The sequence below is a fragment of the Alexandromys fortis genome, unplaced genomic scaffold, assembly GCF_014885135.2.
Source record: "Alexandromys fortis isolate MF-2015 unplaced genomic scaffold, M_Fortis_MF-2015_v1.1 scaffold_18, whole genome shotgun sequence".
Classification (NCBI taxonomy): domain Eukaryota; kingdom Metazoa; phylum Chordata; class Mammalia; order Rodentia; family Cricetidae; genus Alexandromys; species Alexandromys fortis.
In genome coordinates, this window is record NW_026067897.1 from 6,667,109 (window position 1) to 6,688,282 (window position 21,174).

Consider the following 21,174-nt stretch of genomic DNA (forward strand, 5'->3'; position numbering starts at 1 on the left):
TCATTGAGGCTTTCTGATCAATGAGATTGTCAAAATCCTAAAAGTGGGAGGTAGTATCCACTGGAGAGTGAGTGTTCCCAGGCACTGTCGCCAGTGGAGGATGCTGTGGGACACTCCCATGTAGCAACCCTGATTACAAAGAGACGAGTTTTAGTTTCTACAAAAATACCTCTTTAAAAACCTTCTCTTGCAGATATGGTTGTTCCAATGCAAAAGAATGCTATGCGCAACCTCATTCACAGCCACACTGGATTTTGCATTTCAAAATCTTAGAATTAGGACATATCTCTAATATGTGCAGGATTATGTTTAACAGGCAGCGGTGTCCACACAGTGGGCCCCATGAGTGTGTAAATGAATGCAGGGGTTTTCTGCATCTGGATAACTGAAAAGATGTGCTAAAATTGTTCATGGTGGAACCCCATAGAGGAACTATGCCTTTAATATACAAGAATACATCCTGTATAAGAATGTGTACTTCTGAGATTGGAGCAATGACCCAGGGTTCTACTCCATAGGTCACGACCATCGAGCTCCCCAAAAGACCCAAATACAGAAGCAGGTGCCAACCAAGAGTGATTGAAGCAGTGGGTCTCCCTGGATGAGTGACGTCAGGGTTCCCTTGCTGCCACTGACTTTCCAAGCCTCCTCAATTAAAAACAATGACTGGTAATCTGTTCCTATTTTCAAAATATGTAAACATTTTGAAACTGTAATATAGATGAAATAACAGCTGTAATATAGATAAATTCTATAAGTAAGAGGCTGTAGGCCAGCTGAAGCCAGTCTCCTTCCCAGTGGTCAGTTTCTAGGTTGGAAGAAAGTAGGTTAGATTCTAACTTCGGGTAAAGCTAACATGCAGAGGTGGAACTGGCGAGGTGCGGAGTTGGAGAAGAGGGGAGCTTCCAATTGTCCCCGCCTTTGGTTTTTTTTAGGCTGGGTTTTTCTGTGTAGCCCCACCTCTCTCTGCCTCCCAAGGGCTGGGATTAAAGACCACTACTGCCCAGTTTGTCTCTTTTTTCTTTTCCAAGATTTATTTTTAATTTTTATGTGTATGGGTGTTTTGTGTGTGTGGATGTCTGTGTGCCACATACATGCAGTGACCTCAAAGGCCAGGAAAGGGCATCAGATGCCTTAGAACTGGAATGACGGATGGTTGTTGGCCACCTTATGCATGCCGGGTATTGAGCCACGGTCCTCTGGTAGAGCAGTCAGTGCTCTTAACCCCACAGCCAGCTCTCCAGCCTACCTCTTGTCTTTGAAGTTGGGTCTTCTTCAACAATCCTCTCGAAAGATCTTAGTGTCTGTAGCTGCCCTTGCTTGGAAATCTCTGCCCTGGCTCTTTAAACATTGTCCTTCACCTTGCCCTTTAAGTTTGAGCTCATATTTGAGCTATACAGCTACAGCCTCCTCCTATGCTCTTGATTTGTCTTCCTGACAGAACCAAGCGACTGTCTGAGTGGTTGTCTCCATTCACTAAAGTCCTCACCAAGTGCTGTTCCTCTTTTCCTCACCTCTGTGCACTGCAGAAGAACAGGGGCCGTGTTTGCTTTGCTATCCTGAATACTCTTGTGCCTGAAGTAGTATCTGGTCCACAGGAAGACTGCAGTAATACTTTTAGCCTGAATCAGTGGAAAATTAGGTCCCGAATAAAATGGGGTAGTTTTGACACAAAATCTAGCAAATAAAAAAATCGTTAACAAATATATATTCTGTGAATAAATCCATGGATGAAGGCTAACATTAGACCTATCTTTTTAGAAAGAACAATTTGCTCTTTGAAGGTGTTCTTTCCTGAGGAGGGGAAGTTACAAGTGTCACCGGGCTTTGAAGGGAATGACATCTCTTGTATGTATGGAGGGAATGGGCACCTCTCTTGAATGTCTAGACATGATCTACACAGGCTGTTAAGTGTCTTTCACATGGGGAAGCACATGCCCTCTGCAGGTGTTTGCCAAGCACCTCAGGATTCTGAGAACTTCTTTCACATCCCTGTTCTGCCGCATGCAGCCTACACCCTGATTCTGCCGCATGCAGCCTACACCCTGATTCTGCCGCATGCAGCCTACACCCTGATTCTGCCGCATGCAGCCTACACCCTGATTCTGCCGCATGCAGCCTACACCCTGATTCTGCTGCATGCCGCCTTCACCCTGATTCTGCTGCATGCCGCCTTCACCCTGATTCTGCTGCATGGCACCTACATCCTGATTTTGCTGCATGCTGCCATCTGCATCCTGATTCTGCTGCATGCTGCCACCTGCATCCTGATTCTGCTGCATGCTGCCTACATCCTGATTCCACTGCATGCTGCCACCTACATCCTGTTTCTGCTGCACACTGCCATTTGCATCCTGATTCTGCTGCATGCTGCCATCTACATCCTGATTTTGCTGCATGCTGCCATCTGCATCCTGATTCTTCTGCATGTTGCTCTCTATATCCTGATTCTGCTGCATGTTGCTCTCTATATCCTGATTCTGCTGCATACTGCCATCTGCATCCTGATTCTGCTGTATACTGCCTGCATCCTGAAGCCATCCCTTGGTGACTGGGCACCTTTGATTCAGGACCAACATGAACCTTATTTTTATGAAATTTATCACTAATCATAATGCCACTCACTCTAATATAAAATCCCCAAGACTACACAGTTTTATGTTTCTGGGAGTGCTCTGCTATGCTAACTTCCGCTTGAAGGATTTTATGTCAGTCTTCCTATAACCATGTGAATTAACCAGGCACTGCCTTCCATTTTCTTCCATTCCCATGGCTACACACTAAATATATTTATGGTAAAATTTTATCACAATGAAGGTATGGATAAAATCACATTTTCAACAAGTGGAATTTCAGCCCAGCTGAATGGGCTGCCCTTGTAGAAAATCAGAGGATTAGAAAGATTTTCTTGGGGCACATGTTCTTGCCTACCCCTCCTGGAAATCCACAAATCAGTTGGGACAGGTATTAGAAGTTGGTTTGGAGGAGTTTATATCAACAGTCTATCAAGTAGTAGAGGCAATTGAGTTGTGAGAAGCAAAAAATAAAAGCTGAAAAGAAATTACTAGCTCTACCTCCAATAAGACAGAACTGTGAACAAGTTCCGACTCAGATGCTTCTTCTTCCCTTAAGGAGGCCAGGCTGGAGTTCTAGCTCTGCAGATCTTGGTGGATCATGAGTACATGGCAATGGGTTAATACTTTCAGGCACCTAAAGTGTTTATAGGTTGGGTCTACACATTCCAAGGCACTTAAAAGACTGTGCTTCTAGGAGCAGCTTTCACTTGTGGCCCAGCATCCCCTGGAGGCCCTGGAGATGCACCCAGAGGAACAAAATGGTCAAAATTATCAAAGCAATCATATTAGCATTTTGACTTTTTTCCTGCATTACCATTGGCATCGATGACAGAATGACTGGAGACGGGAACAAAGTGCACTGGAAATGACTGCACCCACACTCCCATATCCCAGGAGTTAAATGGGTCAGCTTCCCCAGAAGAAACCTTGATGAAACAAGGGGAAGTCAGTGGAGTACTTGATCCTGGCCCTAGAATATGTGCCTTTAACAGCCTGTGTGAGGCTGTGGTACCCCTCCAGCAGACTAAAGCGTGTGTTGTCATGAATACCCTCTGAGTGAGGGCTGCGTGAACTAGCCACTCTCTGTGGAGCACCCTTTACCTAAAAGGATCACTGAAAGGCAAACTATGATAATCCAGCTTTTTTTTTTCTTGACTTTTCTTCAAAATGAAGGAAGTGACTCTGACTTTCGAGGAAAACAATAGTGTTTGTAAATTGGATAACTCATCCCTGAGCCTATGAGTCAGAGAAGCCAGGGTAGGAAGCAGAGCGAGCTGCAGTGACTAATACGTTATTTTAGGATAAATGAATATGTGCATTAACTGCCCACAGAGAGCTCTTTGGAACATTCAGGCATACCCACTAGTGTGGCACCGGGGACTTGAGCATCTGCCGCTCCCCCTTTGCCTGTGTTCAATTGAGCCCTTGATTTGTTTCTTGTAGCTAACCCTCTGTTGGTAGAAGCTTAAACTCTTTAACCATGTCAATTCTGTCTATCTCTCTGGCAGGGCTGGAGGCGGAGATGGATGTTGACTTCCTTGCTCTATCAGCATGGAGGTTATTATTTTTTCTTTTTTTATTGATTTTATTGATCTATATATTTTCTCTGTTCCCCTCCCTTTTTATACCTTCCCTTTCAATCCTCTCCCATGGTCCCCATGGTCCCAATTTACTTAGGAGATCTTGTCTTTTTCTACTTCCCATGTAGATTAGATTCATGTCACAATCCCAGAGAACCTAGACAACAACGAGGACCCTAAGACGTGAATCTAATCTACATGTTTTCCCCTGATCTGAGTGCCTACAGCTGCTCTAAGCACGAGCCCCTCAGGAGTTCCTGATGGCAGGGGAATGGTTTCTGGTGCATTTGGCTGGGGCGTGGCTACCCCTATATAAGCTGCCCCTGGACACAATAAAGGGGGCATTCTTGGGGCATTCTGGCATCAAGGATGACCCGTGTCTCTGTCTCTCTGTCTGTGTGTCTTTGTGTGTTTCAGTCTCCATCCACTTGCCAGGTTCATGAACTGTATGATAGAGTATAGAGTGCAGACGAGCGTGGTGTGCCGCAGAAATAGGCCATGAATCATGGATGGATCTGGGGCACAGACCTGAAGGAAGTAAAGTTGTTGGCCACATAGCCACTAGATAGAATGTCCAAGCATACCAAGGGTGAAGATAAGACCCCGAGATACCAGGGCCCTTACAGAATCCACAGCACAGCAAAGATGCTGTAATTCTAGTAGGGCACCCATGACCAGTGGTAGAAGATTAGTCAAACGTGGTAGAGTACCCTGTATGTCCTAGGTAAGAATTCTTTGTCGTTTAACACATTTTCCCCATTCTGCACTCACTTTTCACTTTACCAGCAGAAATCTATAAATGATAAAAGGTTCACATTTTGATGGAGTCAAGTCCGACCTATCAATGCTGTTGTCTTACTGTGTGTGCTTTTGACTTTATATCCAAGAAACCATTACTAACTAAAGCCGGGTGACCTTCTCCTATGTTTTTTCTAAGAGAATTAGATTGACTGCTTTATAAAAAATAAAATTATACATTTAATGGATTGCATGTGATTTAAATAGATGTATATACATTGTGCAATATTTAAAACATCTATCTCATTGCATATTTATCATGAGGAGGGGAAACACTCAGAGTCCTTTTTCTCTATATAATTTATAGTCTCAATATTCCTAACAGACTCTTCTCTTTTCAATGGTACTCACCATGTTTAACGTCTTGTTTATAAGTGCGTGTTCATACCCAGACATAATGGATATTGCTTACGGTCTGTCTTTCTCACTCTAATGCATGTTCTATCTGGCAGAGGTGCATTTATTTTGATTCACTGCTGTGTCCCAAGCACTCCTAGGATACATCTGTGCTGACTTTCAGTGAATACTTGCAGAGTGGATAATAAGCTGTGTGTTGAAGAGTGTTGGTGGTCACACAAACACAGATCCTGAAAACGCACAGATCTGAACTGTCCAGCCTTCTGCACTCACCACCCAGCCATGCGCAGGAAGATTACTAGCACACAATCAATAGCTGATAATGAGCCTTGCCTTCTAAGGAGTTTCTCAAGACAGTAAAATGACATAACTCACACATGTACTGCTCATTCTAATGGTTATTAGTAGATTTGGGGTTTCACTGGCTCTTGTTTGAGTGTCAGCCACTTGATGAAACTTGCTTTAGTGGCGACCATAGGCAACAGCCATTCATTCCTTCGCATGCGAATGTGGCTGATTAATGTAAGTACTGCCATAATTCTTCAGTTGAGTAGAATATAGAATAATTTATGTTAGAGATTGCGAGTAAGGAGTAGGAGATATGGGAGATATTATCCCTAAGTGGAATGAGAGAGGGAGCACTATTTCTAGTAATAGAGAAAAAATACCTGGAAAATCTAGCTTCTAATACTTTTTTTTGGCTTGGCATGTCTTTTTATTTGCTAGTCATTTTTTTCTTTTTATATTCCAAAGGCCTTAGAACAAAAACTGCATTTGCCTTTAGGGTCTCTTGCTTTTTATAGATGCCTGTGAATCTTTTTACTAAGTTATGAAGGCTCAATATAAGAAGTGAAATAAATCACATTATTCATGCATACATCTGACCATCAATGTAACATGGTATAATTTGGTCTTGTATATAAAGGATGTCTAATATAACCTCTGACTTTAAGAACTGTATGGAGAGGCAGAAATTTAAATTGACAAGACAGAAAAGCACATTGAATTCTAATGTAGAACTATACACACCTTTCTACGAGCATACAAAAGAATGGCTACGGCATCTCTAGTTCGCCCACACGGTTTTGATGTTAGTAGCTGTAGATCTGAGTTTTGAGCAGCCATCAAGGGGTTATCCAGGCTAAAGCAAGGAGGAGTCACAGGGTAAAGCAACATGGACTAAGAGATGCTGTGAGCAGTGTCCTGTGTGCCCTGCTGGAGGCAAGGCTGGAAGAGGTGGTTGTAGGGATGGGGTCAATGGACAAGGATGACAGGTATGTATGACCATGCCTTATTCGTGCACTGGAGTTCAAACTCAGGACTTCGTAGTAATCCAAGACAAACATGTTTTGGCTAAGTTACATCTTCAGTACTAAGTAAATACTTATTCAAATTAAAATAAAAATCAAGAGGTGTGTATTAAAGAAGCGATCTTTTGGAACTACAACCATCCAGTGTATGAGTGCATCAAAGGCTGCCTAGACCAAAGCACAAAGAACAGTAAAAGACTCCCTTGTCCTCTGGGAACAACTAATGAGGACAAGACCAAAGCAGCAGCTCCAGGAATGGAGAGAAAAAGAAGAAAGTTTGTGAAACTGAAGTCGCTTAAGATTGGAAACCAATTTATGTACATAAGAAAAAGAAGAGATTTATAAATTCAATCAGCTTTCCTACTTGGTATAAGTACATGAACAGCAAAACATTTTGGCATCCTATAATATTTAAAAATAGCAAGAATTAGATATTCTAATTCAAAACTAGTTTTTTGTTTAAGAAGACAATAGCCTTCATACCCAGGTACACAGTAATGATTTCTGACTCTGAAGTTTATAGCGACCTCTCCGCACGAGTAACTAGCTGACTTTGGAGCACTGAGAAAATCAGGCTGGTTCCTGATTCCTTATTTGTATAAGACGATCCTCAAAAGAAATGATTCTCCACCAGCACTGCTGTGATCAGAAGCATCAGCATTATGTTTGCTTTGATATAGGAATGCAGATTTCTAGACCCCACCCAGCTCCACAGAAGCACAAACCCGCTGAGACAATCAATCAGTGTGTGTGTGTCCTTATCCAAGTGTGTGCATGTCTGCATGTGTGCTCACAGAGGCCAGAGGAAGACATTGATTACCCCACTCTGTATAGCAAATGTCTCTTACAGTATCAGGGTTAAAGATACATGCATGACCTTGCAGGGCTTTTTACATGGGTGCTGAAAATCAAGACACAGGTCCTCTTGCTTGAGGAAGTCACTCTTATGCACTGAGCCGTCTCCTCTGCACAACAAACAATCATTTTCATCTTTAAAACTCTTCTGTGGGTACTAAAGTATGGCTGTTTGGGTCCCACTGATGTATAATGTCCCCAATATCCCCTTTATATCTAAAACACAGTAAGAGCAAAGTTCACGAAGGATTTCAGGCATCTAGAAGAAATCTAAGGTGCTGATACTTGACCTATGGGTATGCGACAATGCTCATCATAGGGATGGTGAAATGCTAGAAGATGGAAGGGTGGAGGGCTTTGCAGCACTGTAGACCGAGGTGCCAGTGGGAATGCAAAGGGTGGGAAATGTGCAATGGAACCCTCATCTGAGAGGAAACTGGCGGCAGGGAGAGGAAACGGTATGGTGTTGGGCAGCCCTGATGAATAGGCTCGGGTGAGAAGGGAAGGGCAGTCTCGGGTATTGGACATTACCTTTATGCCTGGAGTTGCCCTGCACTCTACATATTTATTATTCTTAGTGTTAAAATAATCATTTTGAACCGCTAATGTTCTGAGGGAATTGCTTAAGAATTAAGAACCACACATTAGAAACTGAATAAGGAGTCATTAACATTAAGAGCTTTGTGGCAAGGTATTCTGTGAAGACTGGCTCACCTGGGCCAGCAGCTGAGGATGGGCTCATGTGGTCATGTAAATATATCTCACAGCTTAAGTGGAATATTGTGTAGACTCTCAGAATTGTCTTCTCTTGCAATGACTTAAAATCCACCTTAATGCTGTCCTATACTACTGCTTTTCCAGCGATATCTTCATCAAAGCTTCATTCAGTTAACGGAAAAGGGAATTTATAATTTCTTCCCAAGTTTAATGAGTCTAAGGATTAGGGCATTAGGAATTATTCCTCTCAACTAATGGCATTTCAGCTAAGCTGGCATTAGTATAACTTCTTGCTTTTTTCACACTCTTAATACTTTCCAGAACATGTCTTTAAGTTTCCAAAACCCAGTCTATTGTTGAGGCAGAATAAATTATCTTTGTGCCTATACACGTTAGAATTCCGCAGCAGCGAGGAGCATTTTGCCAACTCTTTAGACTAGGTTTTGGGCTTTACAATAGCTGTCTTGACTCTAGCTGGCCAATGTCTTATTTCTTTTTCTTTTCTTACAGGTGGTCCTCAAGCAACACTAAGATAACTTTCATCTTGCCCTCGTGGTTTGACCTGCTGAGAAGCCACCCCTTCTACTCCTGCCCAGGGTAAATAGCTTCTGACATAAAGGGAGCTTTTTGCTAATTTACATCACTTGTTCTTATCAAATATTAGATCAGATTTCTCAGTGGAAGCAGACAGGGCTTCAGCACTGCCCTTGCTGTCTTAATAGTCCCTTGACATTGATTTATCTGCCTTCTGAAGTGCACCTCAGGATACATTATCCAGTAACTGGCATCAGAGCACACTAAAACACAATTAAGGTAAATCCCTTCCTAGCATCTTCTAGATACAAATCCCAGATACAATAAAATGATGGAGTCGAAAGAAATCCATGCCTAGAAAATACTAGTGGATTTTATTTAACGTTTGAGATGCTGATGAGACTGTAAGTCTTAGCAAAGGCAGTTAACAGACTTCTCATAAAAACCTTTTGCAACCATTTGAAGCAAGAGCAACACAATTAAATTTGAGTGTAAATTGTACAAACACTTTTACGATATGAGGTAAAAGGTTCATTTCCTTAAGTAAAAAGATTTTTTTTACAAGCTTGTAGTAAAACAAGATTTTACCCACCACCCAAAATGGCTGATGCCTCTTGTCAAGCAATATGAAGAGAACAGAAAAGGAATTTAATAAGCATATGTAAATTTGAGCCATCTCACTGGTAATCACAGTGCTCAAAGCACCAAAACCAAGATGCTGTGTGTAGGATGTATCATCAAATATTAAGGACTTATGTTTACTGTCTAGGAATCTTTTGACTTAGAATGTAGTGTTGAACCCTGCTGATGATCTCCCCCTCCTCTCCTCTCCTCTCCTCTCCCCTCCTCTCCTCTCCTCTCCTCTCCTCTCCTCTCCTCTCCTCTCCTCTCCTCTCCTCTCCCTTCCTCCCTTCCCTATTTCTTCTTTTTTTTTCTCTCCCTTCTCTCTGCTGAAGATGACCCCAGGACTTTGTGCGTAGACACAGACTGTGTAATGAATGGTTTTGAAAGAAATTTGAATTTACATGGTATTGCATATTATTATTCCAATTTTGCATTATTATTATTATTGTTGTTGTTGTTGTTGTTGTGTATACTGCATACCTTAGAGCTTTCAACTGGTCTCCCATTCCCAAGAACCTTCAAAGAGCTTTCCTGGTAGTGTGGGAGCTGTTTAAACCATCAACTAGTCTCAGTCTCTTAAAACACAGGATAATTAACAGTTCCTATAATTCTTAAGATACCCAAGGCAGGAAGGTGAGCTGCAAACATTTTATATCACACTGTAACTATTGTAGACAAAAATCCCTCTGATAGTCTGCATGTGTCCATGTCTTTGGTAGTGCTGGTTGAGGGTGACAGAAACGCTTCCAGAATGCTTAGGATCACAGCTGTGCACCCTGGGTCTGATGCTATGATTCACCGATTCTCCCAGTTGAATAGTAGCACATAAAGCAGCCTGAATTCTGTGGTTTCCAGGTTCAGAAGGAAACATTTACACGATGTGTGCTTCTTCCCTGGCTTCCAGCTGGGTTAGGAAGGCAGGGATTGAACCCATGTCCTTGCACATTCTCAGCACGTACTCTTCCACTGAGCAACCCCCGACAGCTATTATTTCTTAATATTGCCCACACTGTGGATAGAATAAGTGAAGCCATGAGTTCATCAGCGAGAATTATTTGTAAAGCGGGAGTAAATCAGCTCCATCAGAGAATCTCTTACTGCCAGCAGGTAACTGATTGCAGTGATTCTGTAGCACTCAAGTGATGCTGCAGATTCGATATTCTACGGGAGGCAATCATTCTGAAATTCCTTAAGGAATGTGTTGTTGGGGAAGGCTGCTTGTTGATCCCTGGACACTTGACTAGCTTAGACCCTAAATAATCACACAGAAACTCTATTAATTAAATCACTGTTTGGCCCATTAGCTCTAGCTTTTTATTAATTAACTCATATTAATTTAACCCATTTCTATTAATCTGTATATCACCACGTGGCTGTGGCTTACTGGGTAAAGTTCCCAGCATCTATCTCCTGTGTCTCCATGGCTTCTCTCTGACTCCACCCTTCTTTCTCCCAGCATACAGCCTAACTTTCCCTGTCTAGTTCTGTTCTTTCCTGCCATAGGCTCAAAGCAGTTCTTTATTCATTAACCAATAAAAGCAACACATAGACAGAAGGACCTCCCACACCAATGTGTCACAGGGGCATTTATCTGTCTCCAAAGTTCCAAGAAATAATGATCAAATTCTACATGAAGACAGAAGAGTGTTAGATAGTTTATGGAAAGGACACTCTCAAGACAGAACCCCAGGACTGCTGAGCTTAACTGGCTGAGATAGGAGCAACTGGGCAGGAGTCTCATTTGCATTTTGGGATGGAGAATTAAATATGCTCCAAAAAACCCAAGCTGGTTTTGAAGATAGGAAAGTGGCTACCTTTGGTGTCAATTTTTAACATAGAGTACCTCTAAATCTAATGCAAGATCAGATTTTTCTTGCTCTTCCATTAATTACATAGATATTTTCAGTTTCTAAAAATTTACATGAACTATCTATTTTGTGAATTTAACTTATGTATTAATATTTCCATATATAAAAGCAGATCCTTCTAAAATAAGAAGAACTTGCATTTTGATGTTTTTATTTTGTGCTAACTAAAGGGGGGTTAGCAATGTTTAGCGGTTTCTTAGAAACAAATGCCTCCATTCTCATCAAATGAATCCACACATGTAGGCCCACACTTTCTCCCATGGTAAAGACACATGGGAAAGTGTGATCTCTTAAATTGGCCACCATGGAAACTAAAATCTCATTCAGAATAGATGCTGGATTTACCATCCCAACCATCTTTTTCATGTTTTTGTCCTGAAGTGCTTCAGATGTGGCACCTCGGGCAACATACCCTTCATCCCCTCACTCTTGCAAATGATGGAGACCCTAAGGGCCTCTTGTTTATACAGGGCACTGTCAGACAGTCAGGACGTCTCATGGAGAAATGCTTCTGAGGAGAAGCTAGTCCAGAGACGGCATGACTGACAGACGGGCAGAAGAAGACAGAGTGATTCTCAAGGCATCCTTCCCCTTCCAGCTAGGTCTGACTGAGCCTGGAAGACAGCATAGCTCAGAATTTTTCCACTATGTAGATTCCCCCTTGTACTCTGCTTGGCTTTGGCGCAAATTGCTTTTCATGCCCTTAGAAACAAAAAAATTCTACCTAATGCTGGCAAAGGATATTCTTTTTCTACCTGGGGTTTAATCTCTTTAATTTCCCTGGGTTATGCAGGGAAAGTCCCTTTAGGAACACCAAGTCTGCTTGGGCTTGAGGCTGGGTCCCCCAGGACACAAACCGAAACAGGCACATTCCTGTGGGTGTATTACAATGATACATTCAGAACGGAATTCTTGAACACCAACTCCACAATTCATTTCATGATCGCAAGAGGTGTAAATCTTTTTATTTGGACACTTTGAAAAAAATTATTCTGTAACTAAACACTTCACAGAGGCCAGCCCTCTGTCCAGACTGAACTTCTGCTGCTGTGCGAAGGACCCTCATGCTTTCTAGTGGCCATCTTGCCGGAATGTTTCATCTGATATCCTCTTTCTGCTTCCTCTGCTTTGGTTTCTTTCATGTTCCTGAGAATGTAGTCTGGTGAGATATGTTTCCTGACAAATTCATCCCCCCCCCCCCGTCCACCCAGAACTTCTAGCTGGCCCCCAACTACAGCACCACACTAAGCCCCTGGAAGCTCCACTCTCAGCTCCTGTGTTAATCCTTACAGCTTCCTGGCCCAGTTTTCCTGTCCTCCCCCGTGAGTGCCCCTTTTCTGGGTTGAAGCTGCTCTTTCTTCACTTGGATTACTCTCTCAGCTGGTGCTTTCCATTCCTTAGTTTTGCCCGAGTTTTCTCTTTCTTGAAATTTTGGGTACTGTGAGATCTCTAAAATCATGAGATTTTCAGGAAAAATGGATGAACATAGAATATACAATAAGTGATGTCACACAACCTCAGAAAGAAAAATGTGCGTGTTCCTCCTAATATGAGCACCCTATCCTATAATTTATACATTCATATATGTAAATGAATGTATGTGTACGTAAAGTATACATTTAGAAAGGAGACCACAGGGTACCATTAAGGAATAAAGAACAACTGTGCAGGCAGTAACACAGGAAGTATACAGCTTACTGTTCTTCTAGCCTAAACTCTATCATGATTTTTCTTTTCTTGGGGTGGATAAGTGCATAAAATATAATGGATAGCAAAAGTGCAAAACACTATATGCAAATCCACAACTACAGAATGGACATGTTAATTGGACAAAGGCTCACTGAGGTGTATTGAGTTTGGACAGGGCAAGCGCTTGTTTGAGTGGATTCCTTAATTTAGCTGGGCGATGTTTTATTTACTTGTTCCCTACAATAAACTGAGAATTAAAATATGGACTAAAGAGGTGGCTCAGAGGTTAAATGATTGGCTGCTCTTCCCAAGGACTCAGTTTTGATTCCTAGAGCTTACAAGGCAGCTCTTAACCAACTGATGCGGCTTAGTTCCAGGTGATCTGATGCTTTCTTTTAGCCTCCACAGGCAATAGGCATGCGCATGGTGCACAGACAGAGATCCAGACAAAAGAGCCAGACACAGAAAATAGATACCATTTAAAAAATTCCTTTAAAATAAAAAAATGGCCAACTCTATATACTTAGCCCAAATCCCTTCTTTCATCTCCGACTTAACGTAAATCATTAGACCGTCTCACAGGATCTCAAGTTTACATGTCTAATGGCTTTAGTTCATTTCCTGTTACTATTTGTTATAGTAATGATACTTTATAAAGAAGAGAGGCTTATTTGATTTAATTTTGGAGGCAGAAAGCCCATGATCAGATGGTTCCAACAAGTTAGGGGACCCACTGGCTGCATCATTCATAAGCATCAAGGCAGGGATGAAGATAAGAATGATAGTCTGTAGGGATAGAAAGTCAGAGGGGTAAGGAATGCCAGTCCTGTGTCTTTATAGCAAAGTCCTCTGTGGGAACCCAGTGAGGTCCCACAAGAACTACACAAGGACAGCATCCCAATGACTTACTTGCTCCTACCTCTTCAAGGATGGACTTTTACATGACTTTTACATCAGCACACCCAGGGCCAAACTTTCAACACATGAACCTTTGGAGAATATAGTCAAACCATGCTCAAAGCACAGAACCAATTCAACCTTTCTTGTCACACCCGCCCATCTCTCTCAGTATCATCACATTCAGTGGCTTCACCCTGCACCTTGACTTCACATCTGAACCTTGCCCTTCCACACTGCCAATGAATCAAATTACCTTATGTTGCTCCTTATTTGGTTACCGAATCACTTCCATTTCTCCTAGGTTAGAGCATTATCCTTCCTTATTTACATTATTGAAATTGGCTTTTAATTGGTTTACTTAGCATTGCAACTTCTATTATGGTTTTAATGTGAAATGCACACGCCCCACCCCCAACCCTGCTCATGAGTGCTTGGTCCCCAGCTGCTGCCATTGTTCTGGGAGGTTGTAAGACCTTGGGAATATGGGATCGGTGTATAGAAAACACTGTTGGCACAGGCCTTCAAAGGTTACAGCACAGCATGGAACAGCTTCCACCCCAACCTCTGCTTTCTGACCTGACAAGATGTTATAAGCAGTCATTGGCTGCTTCAAAATCTCCAGATGGGGCAACTCCCTTGTCACACGGTCCGTGCCACAATGGAGGACTATTTGGAAGCCGTGGGCTGACAAAAATCTTTCTTTCTGTCAGACAGTTCGATCATATTGATGGAGAAAGCAACGAGTATGCCTTTCTTCCTCACAAGCTCTAAGTGATCACAGTGGGAAACAGAAGTCTGCCGTCTCGCTTCAGTAATGCGGTTTAAGGTCATCAAATTTTTCAGATTGCCACGAATGCACTGAAGTCCTTCCTGGTGCTCGCAAGCTGCAGGGTGTGAAATGAAGTCCAATGTTCTCTTCTGCTGAGCTACCTGGCCTCTGTGTCTTTGACTATAGTCTCCCCATTGCCTGAAGTTCCTTCCCTTCTGTCTTTACTTGCCTATTCCACACTTGTCTGCTAAGAATGAGCTGAGATGGTGGCGTTGCCCAGGAAACCATCCCTGACTCCTCGGAGCTGTATTGTTTTCTTCATCTGGGATTCCAGTTGCTCAGCTTTTTCCTTCCTTTCTGAATGTTGTTTTTAATAATCTGTTTATAGGTCTGCCTTTGCTTTGAAGCATGGCCTTCCCGGCATCAGAGGCTGTGTCTCTTTACCTTTGTGACTAACTAGAAATAAAAGTTGAGAGATTGTCTCTTCACGGGTTGAATTGAATTGGAAGACTGGCTATGTTCATAAAACAAAGGAGTCCGAGGGACAATTTATCGGAAGTATGCCAGAGATAGACCTGTTTAACTGGAGCCGTCTCAAATGGGCTGCACTATCTGCATCAGGATCACCAGGGTGTCATTAGCTCTGATTACCTTCCTGAGTTTAACTGACAGTTAACAAGATTGAGCTTTCAAAGAGATGTTTTATTTCTCTGGCATTTCCATAATAACAGATTGTGCTAGTACAAATTCAGAGTTACGGCTTTGTTCTGGGAGAAGGTGAAGCCCTGTTTGCTCAGTGTGGATATTCTTTGAGCATACATGCAAACTTTAGGAGACACACATTCATAAGCTTCTTCATCCAAAATGCAAACATTTCTTTTTCAATTTGTTCTCAACATGCTTTAGCACACACAGTCAAAGATGTTGCAGACACTGCTGCTGCGACAGGGGGAAGGCGGATTTCAGTCGAGTCTGTTACTGATGCCAAGACATTGTGACTGGACTTCCTCTCCCACTGCTGGGTGATAATTGAAAAGATCATACTACAAGAGTAGAGGCAAAGGCACCTCTGAGCGGGCAGGTAATGTCATCTGAGCCTGAGTTATGGTAACACACATTGGATAAGGAACTTCCTTGTTGATGGATAAGGATGAGGCTGAGCAGGTCCAGTGTTCAGAAATCCAGGTGTATGGATAAGGTACCAATGCAGATTTCATTTATACAAGTGCGTAAAAGCCAATGAATCTGCAGATAAGGGCTGTCTCTTCATTTGAATGCCACTTGGACTTCCATGAGGCACTGGTATATACAATTACTTTTCGGTTAATTTCTGCTACACACTTGTGAGATAGATATTGCTATGATACTACACTGTGCGATGGAGAACTGGAACCCAGAGAGAGGAGGACTCGTCTGAGGTCAAGTGCAGAGACAAGATCAAAACCCAGATAGTAGACTATGCTCTTACCCGCACCAGCAACATCAGCACCTAGAACATTTATGAAGGTCAACTCTCAGTCTGGGTTCTAGAACTAAGACACGAGGAAGTCTAGTAGAGGGTACAGGGGTACAGGATATCTTGCCTAGCATGTAAGTATTATGTTATACACCATGTGTTAGATCAGCAATTCTCAAGCCTGGGTGTCTTACAAACCACATGGAAGATACTGACATGGAGCTTCTGGATCAGAAGAATGAGTCAGATGGTGCATCTGCATCAGGACAAGACCTTGAAGAGGAAGGTCCTAGAAATACTAGCCCCTGTAGCCAGATTAACTTCAGCATCTTCTGTAAATCCAGTTGTTAGAGGATCTGACCACATTTGGAGGATACAGGAGTCAGAATACCTAGGCTATTTGGAGGATACCTAGGATATGGACCATGAACTGGGGACAACCCACTGCTGATTGTAATGTACAGAAATGTCAAATTTCCAAGCATAGCATGGTCTGTTCATTTACACTCAAGAACTGTCATGTTGCCCAAGATGCAATGGATTTTCAAGTAGTTTATTCTTTAACTGAATATGGCACTTTAGATTCCCCAGAGCAAGCAATCGAATATGTTTTGAAATAGGATGTGAAAAATAGTAAGGGGTGCATAGAGGCCGGGGCAGGATTGAATAACTCTAACAATATAGGCTGTAAGGAGATGGCTGATTTGAATTGGCCAAGGTTCTGAGCATTGCTCCAAATTTTCGATCATTTGGGTTAAGTCTTAAAAAGCTCTCATTAAGACAGAAGGGAAAAGACCTGGGACAATACCTCATTTTGATAAAGTAACTGCCTTCAAGCACAAGGACCTGAGTTCAATCCCTAAAATCTTTGTTCTTCCTATTGGAATCACTTCATTCATTGCCTGTATATGTCAAAGTGGCGCCATACCACAGGGTCCTAAATTCTCCAGGGCTTGAGCAGCAGGATGTCCTAGATTCATCCTGAAAACACCTGAAATCCCAAACCAGATGGTAAAACACCACAAATGTTCCCCTGAGATGGCCATGACAGCCATTTCTCAAACTGACCCAAGGCAAGAGGATAGACTGTGTGAGTGGTGTATGTTGGAACATGGGCTGCCTTTTCCCTGCAGGCTTCTGAGGGGCCAGCAGATACCTGGACCTCTTCCAGCCTCTCTCAAGGTGCATGGACAGAAGGCAGACATGGCTTCTCTTCTGTTGATGATGCCCCTGGGTAGCTTCTCTTGCCTCTGCTGTAGTCAGCTGGTGCAATTGTGTAATTTCTCATGAGCCAGTATAGGTAACAATCAGAGACCTATATAGAACAGTTGCTGTGTAGCAGTGGTAACCAAAAGTGAGTGAGTTCTGTTTGCTCCTAATTACAGCCTTTTTTAAGGTATCAGAAGGGTGTGTGNAGTGGTAACAGTCTCTAAACAATCCAAAGTCAGAGAGGATAGCCTGGTGTGAAAAGTGACAAGTTCCTAGATAGAATGGCTATTTACTGTAGGGCAAAACCAGAATCGTCTGTGGCCGCCTCAGTAACTTCTTCATGCCCAAGATATGATGCTTATTAGAAGCACACAATTGCACCATCCATATCCCTGATCAATGGATCTTAATCTGTGGGTGATGTCAAATGACCCTTTTCAGAGGTCATCTAAGACCATTGGAAAGTACACAAATTTACATTACTTCATAACATTAGCAAGATTACAGTTATAAAATGGCAACAGAAATAACTTTATGTTCAGGGGTCACCACAACATGAGAACTGTGTTAGGAAGGTTGAGAACCACTGTCCTAGATGGAGGAGCTGTACCTTAACCCAGATTCCTTTGGGCCATGTTCGTTTTGCTTCATGCAGGGTCTATCACTTTCTCAGAACCCCTGCACCCAAGTGGACAGAGCTGTGCCTTGATTTAAACAGTTTGAATCCAGAATGGTCTGATACCTTCTCATAGTCAGAGCGGCTTTTCTTGCCCCATAACATGAGGCTCTGGAGATCGGGTGAACACACACCTTTCCCCCTCTGACTCCAATCTCACAAATCTCTCCTCATCCCAGGAGTGGTTACACCTTAACTGGAGCTGAGAGATGCTGTGGAATTAATTCATCTTGGACCCCGATGCGTGTAAAGTGAAGGTCTACATGGGCCCATCCCGAGCCACCAAGGTTCCTCGGGTATTTCCTGGGACAATAGCTGAGCTTCATGTATGGTTCACTCACACGCACTAACTCAGGAAGATGAGGACCAGCCTAGTAAGGCTAGCAGGGGGCCTGCGGTGCAATCCACACATTTTTCAGACAGAGAAATTAGAACACGGGGCTGACTGAAGGGCATTTCCCCCTCCTCCAGGGAAAAACACCATAAAAAGGAATAGAAGTTAAATCTCAGCAACTCACATATTTAAAACCATCTTTTTAAAAGAAAAATAGAAACTTGTACAGACATTCCTAGAAATAATGACCAGCCTAATTATGAGCATGAGCTAAATCTTGAAGCTTACAATGAAGCTTAAAATCTCCTTTAACAAAAGGTTAGAGAGAGAAGCTCTATTCAGGGCTGAGAGAAGGAGGTGGGGAAACTGCTAGAGACAACGCAACTGACGGTAAAGAAGGTCAGTCTGTCGCTTTAAGAGGAGCAGGGACACTGCATGCAGTCTGTCCATGCAAAGGTAACTAAGCTGTGCCCACCATACAAGGACAGTTCAGCATTCCTGGGACCCTGTGTGGACCGTAGCTCCTCTGAAATGTCAGCTCTACTCCTCTGGAGAACAGGAGATAGTTTTCATGACATAAAAGCCATTCAATAGGCATATGTTCCTCAGAGGACTGTGAGGCCTGTATTTGGAGGCTAAATAAGAAAATGTAACAGCTGAGGAAATGGAGCCATCAGTTCCTAGGGGTGCTCAGATATTGTGGGTGGTGGAACCCCTGAATTCTGACGAGCATGAGGAAAGTCTCTATAGTCTGTATGTTGCTGGGAAGCTACACATTAGGTCTATATGTTGCTGTGTACTTACACATTAGGTCTATATGTTGCTGTGTACTTACACATTAGGTCTGTATGTTGCTGTGCAGCTACACATCAAAGAACAAGTCACTGCTTTGAGTAAATCTTTCTATGAAAATAAGAAGGAATGTGAGCTTTATCTATGCTGATTTTTGACTGCCTCAAAATATGCCTTTAATTCTGTATTTGATCACGTGCTATCTAAGAAGGCTAAGCATCATTTCTGAGTTTGCCACTTTTCTTAGAAACACTTGACTCTTAAAAGGCTCACTGTTTCAGGAGATGAGGGGATTCCAAAGGTCCCCTAAAATTGCTCTAAACACAAAAATCTCTGCCTCAAAGGACACACTCTGACAACAAGTCATGTAAACTGCTTGCAGAGCTTCATGGACTTCCTTTGTTCACAGGGACGCAATCTACTTTAATACCAACACTGCAGTTCAGAGCCCTCTGGGAAGTCAAGGTCCATGGGGTGCATTCCTAGGCTCAGAGACGCTTCTGGAGACCCAGGGAAGCCCCCATGCCATCTCTGTGGGATAAGATCACAAAGCGAATGCTTCTTAGTTATTGTTTTATGACCTCCATGGATTTGGGCAAACATTTCCAGGCTCTAGACATTTTTGTTCTGGCAGGGAATTTGGGCATGGAGCAACAGTAATTTAATGCAATTAATGAAAATGAAGGCTAATTAGGAAAAAGACAACAAACATTTAAGCTAGGGCTGAGGTGAAAATGTGGAACACTCATGGATGAATTTTATTCACTCCAAAGGACAGATAACACTTGCATTGCGGTAATCAGGCAAAGTACAGTCAAACACACGGAGCATTGCATCTTGTTGAACATACCTGCAACCCTTCAATGGCCAGCTTAAGGATAGAAGGCGTCAGTTTGGAGGCTTGTTTGAAGGAAAAATTACTCCAGTCTATAATTAAAATGAAACCGTTGATCTGAAGTTCAGGATCTTCAATAAGGACTTCCAAAGACAGCAGGATGGCGCGAAGGATATCTGTGAAGGAGTTCCTGTGACCAGAACAGAAAGGAGAGCACATGTGAGTCTAGAGAGTTGACAGATGGCACATTGTGTCATGACTCTGTTGTCCTTGCCCCGCAGCCCCACGACTCCTGCATGCAGTGTCGCGTTGAGGTTCTAATACACAGAACGAATGAAAATAATTTGCTGAACATCCAGAAACAATGCTTCAAGGTGGCGAGAATGGGTGCATCCCCTTCATTTGGTCACAACAGCATCTTAGACTTCATGAAACGTCCTTCTTCTGCATCCCACAGCTCTCTGTGCTCTGATTCCCCTGTGTCTTTGTGCACACATTGCAGAAACACATCCCTGCCCCCCACACTCTGATAGCCATGGGCAGTGGCTGTGTTACAAGCCTGGCAGTATCTTCAGCACCTAGACTCTCAATGGATCATTGATGAACAAATGGAGAGAAACCTCAATCCCAGAGCTTATTCAAACTCAATATCTCTCATTTCTTTTTTATGCTAGAACCCTGAAGAGAGTATAAAAAGGGTCATGCTATTGTGGCTATAGTTTCAGTTTTGATTCATGGGTAGCAAAAAATAAAGCTGGAAGAACAACTGATTTTCATTTAAGGACTACAGGTTGTGATACAGAAGGGAAATCACTTTGAGTACATCAGTAGCTATGACAACAGGCAGATGAATCCAAACTAGGGTGATAGTTCTCCAGGGCTGTGTATAAGCCCACATCACAGGTCCAAATCACTACTGAGTTCCATTTACATAGGTTTCAGACATGATGAAATGATCATATAGGCACTTGCAAATGAGGTGACCTGAAAAACTATTTTTCTAATCGGTGTCTTTGATAAGCTAGAAGCCTGGATGTCAAGCATAATTCTATGACTTCCTTCAGGCCTTCATTAAAACCAGGAGCTTGGTCATGGGAAGTCACTGTCAAAGGTCGGATTCCTAAGATGATCAGTGTGAATTGAACCCTAACCGTAATGCCTACAGAATAGAGTCTGAGCACCTGTGTCTGATTAGTAGGCCAGTGACGTACTCCACCTGTTACAAGCTCAGAGCTCTCTTTCATGCTTGAAGTTTTGCTAGTGAACTCTGTATCTACTTCCAAAGATAATAGCTG

At 42.7% G+C, this 21,174-nt stretch overlaps 2 protein-coding genes across 3 annotated transcripts in view; one reads left to right on the top strand and one right to left on the bottom strand.

Annotated features, from left to right (window-relative positions):
• Asph (aspartate beta-hydroxylase) overlaps window positions 1-14,598 on the top strand; it is a 209,180-nt gene extending 194,582 nt beyond the window's left edge. Inside the window, exons 24-25 of one of the 2 annotated variants that reach the window (XM_050164038.1) lie at window positions 8,704-8,790; window positions 14,523-14,598. In XM_050164038.1, coding sequence (XP_050019995.1) covers window positions 8,704-8,790; window positions 14,523-14,583 — 148 coding nt within the window. In that variant the 3' untranslated portion in view covers window positions 14,584-14,598. Of the gene's footprint in view, window positions 1-8,703; window positions 8,791-14,518 lie in introns of both variants that reach the window. The other variant, XM_050164043.1, reaches the window with a different exon arrangement.
• The window catches only part of Clvs1 (clavesin 1), a 103,515-nt gene that overhangs the window by 34,471 nt on the left and 47,870 nt on the right, over window positions 1-21,174 (bottom strand). The window contains exon 2 of the mRNA XM_050164125.1: window positions 19,895-20,069. Within this exon, the coding sequence (XP_050020082.1) occupies window positions 19,895-20,069 (175 nt within the window). The remainder of the gene's footprint in view (window positions 1-19,894; window positions 20,070-21,174) is intronic.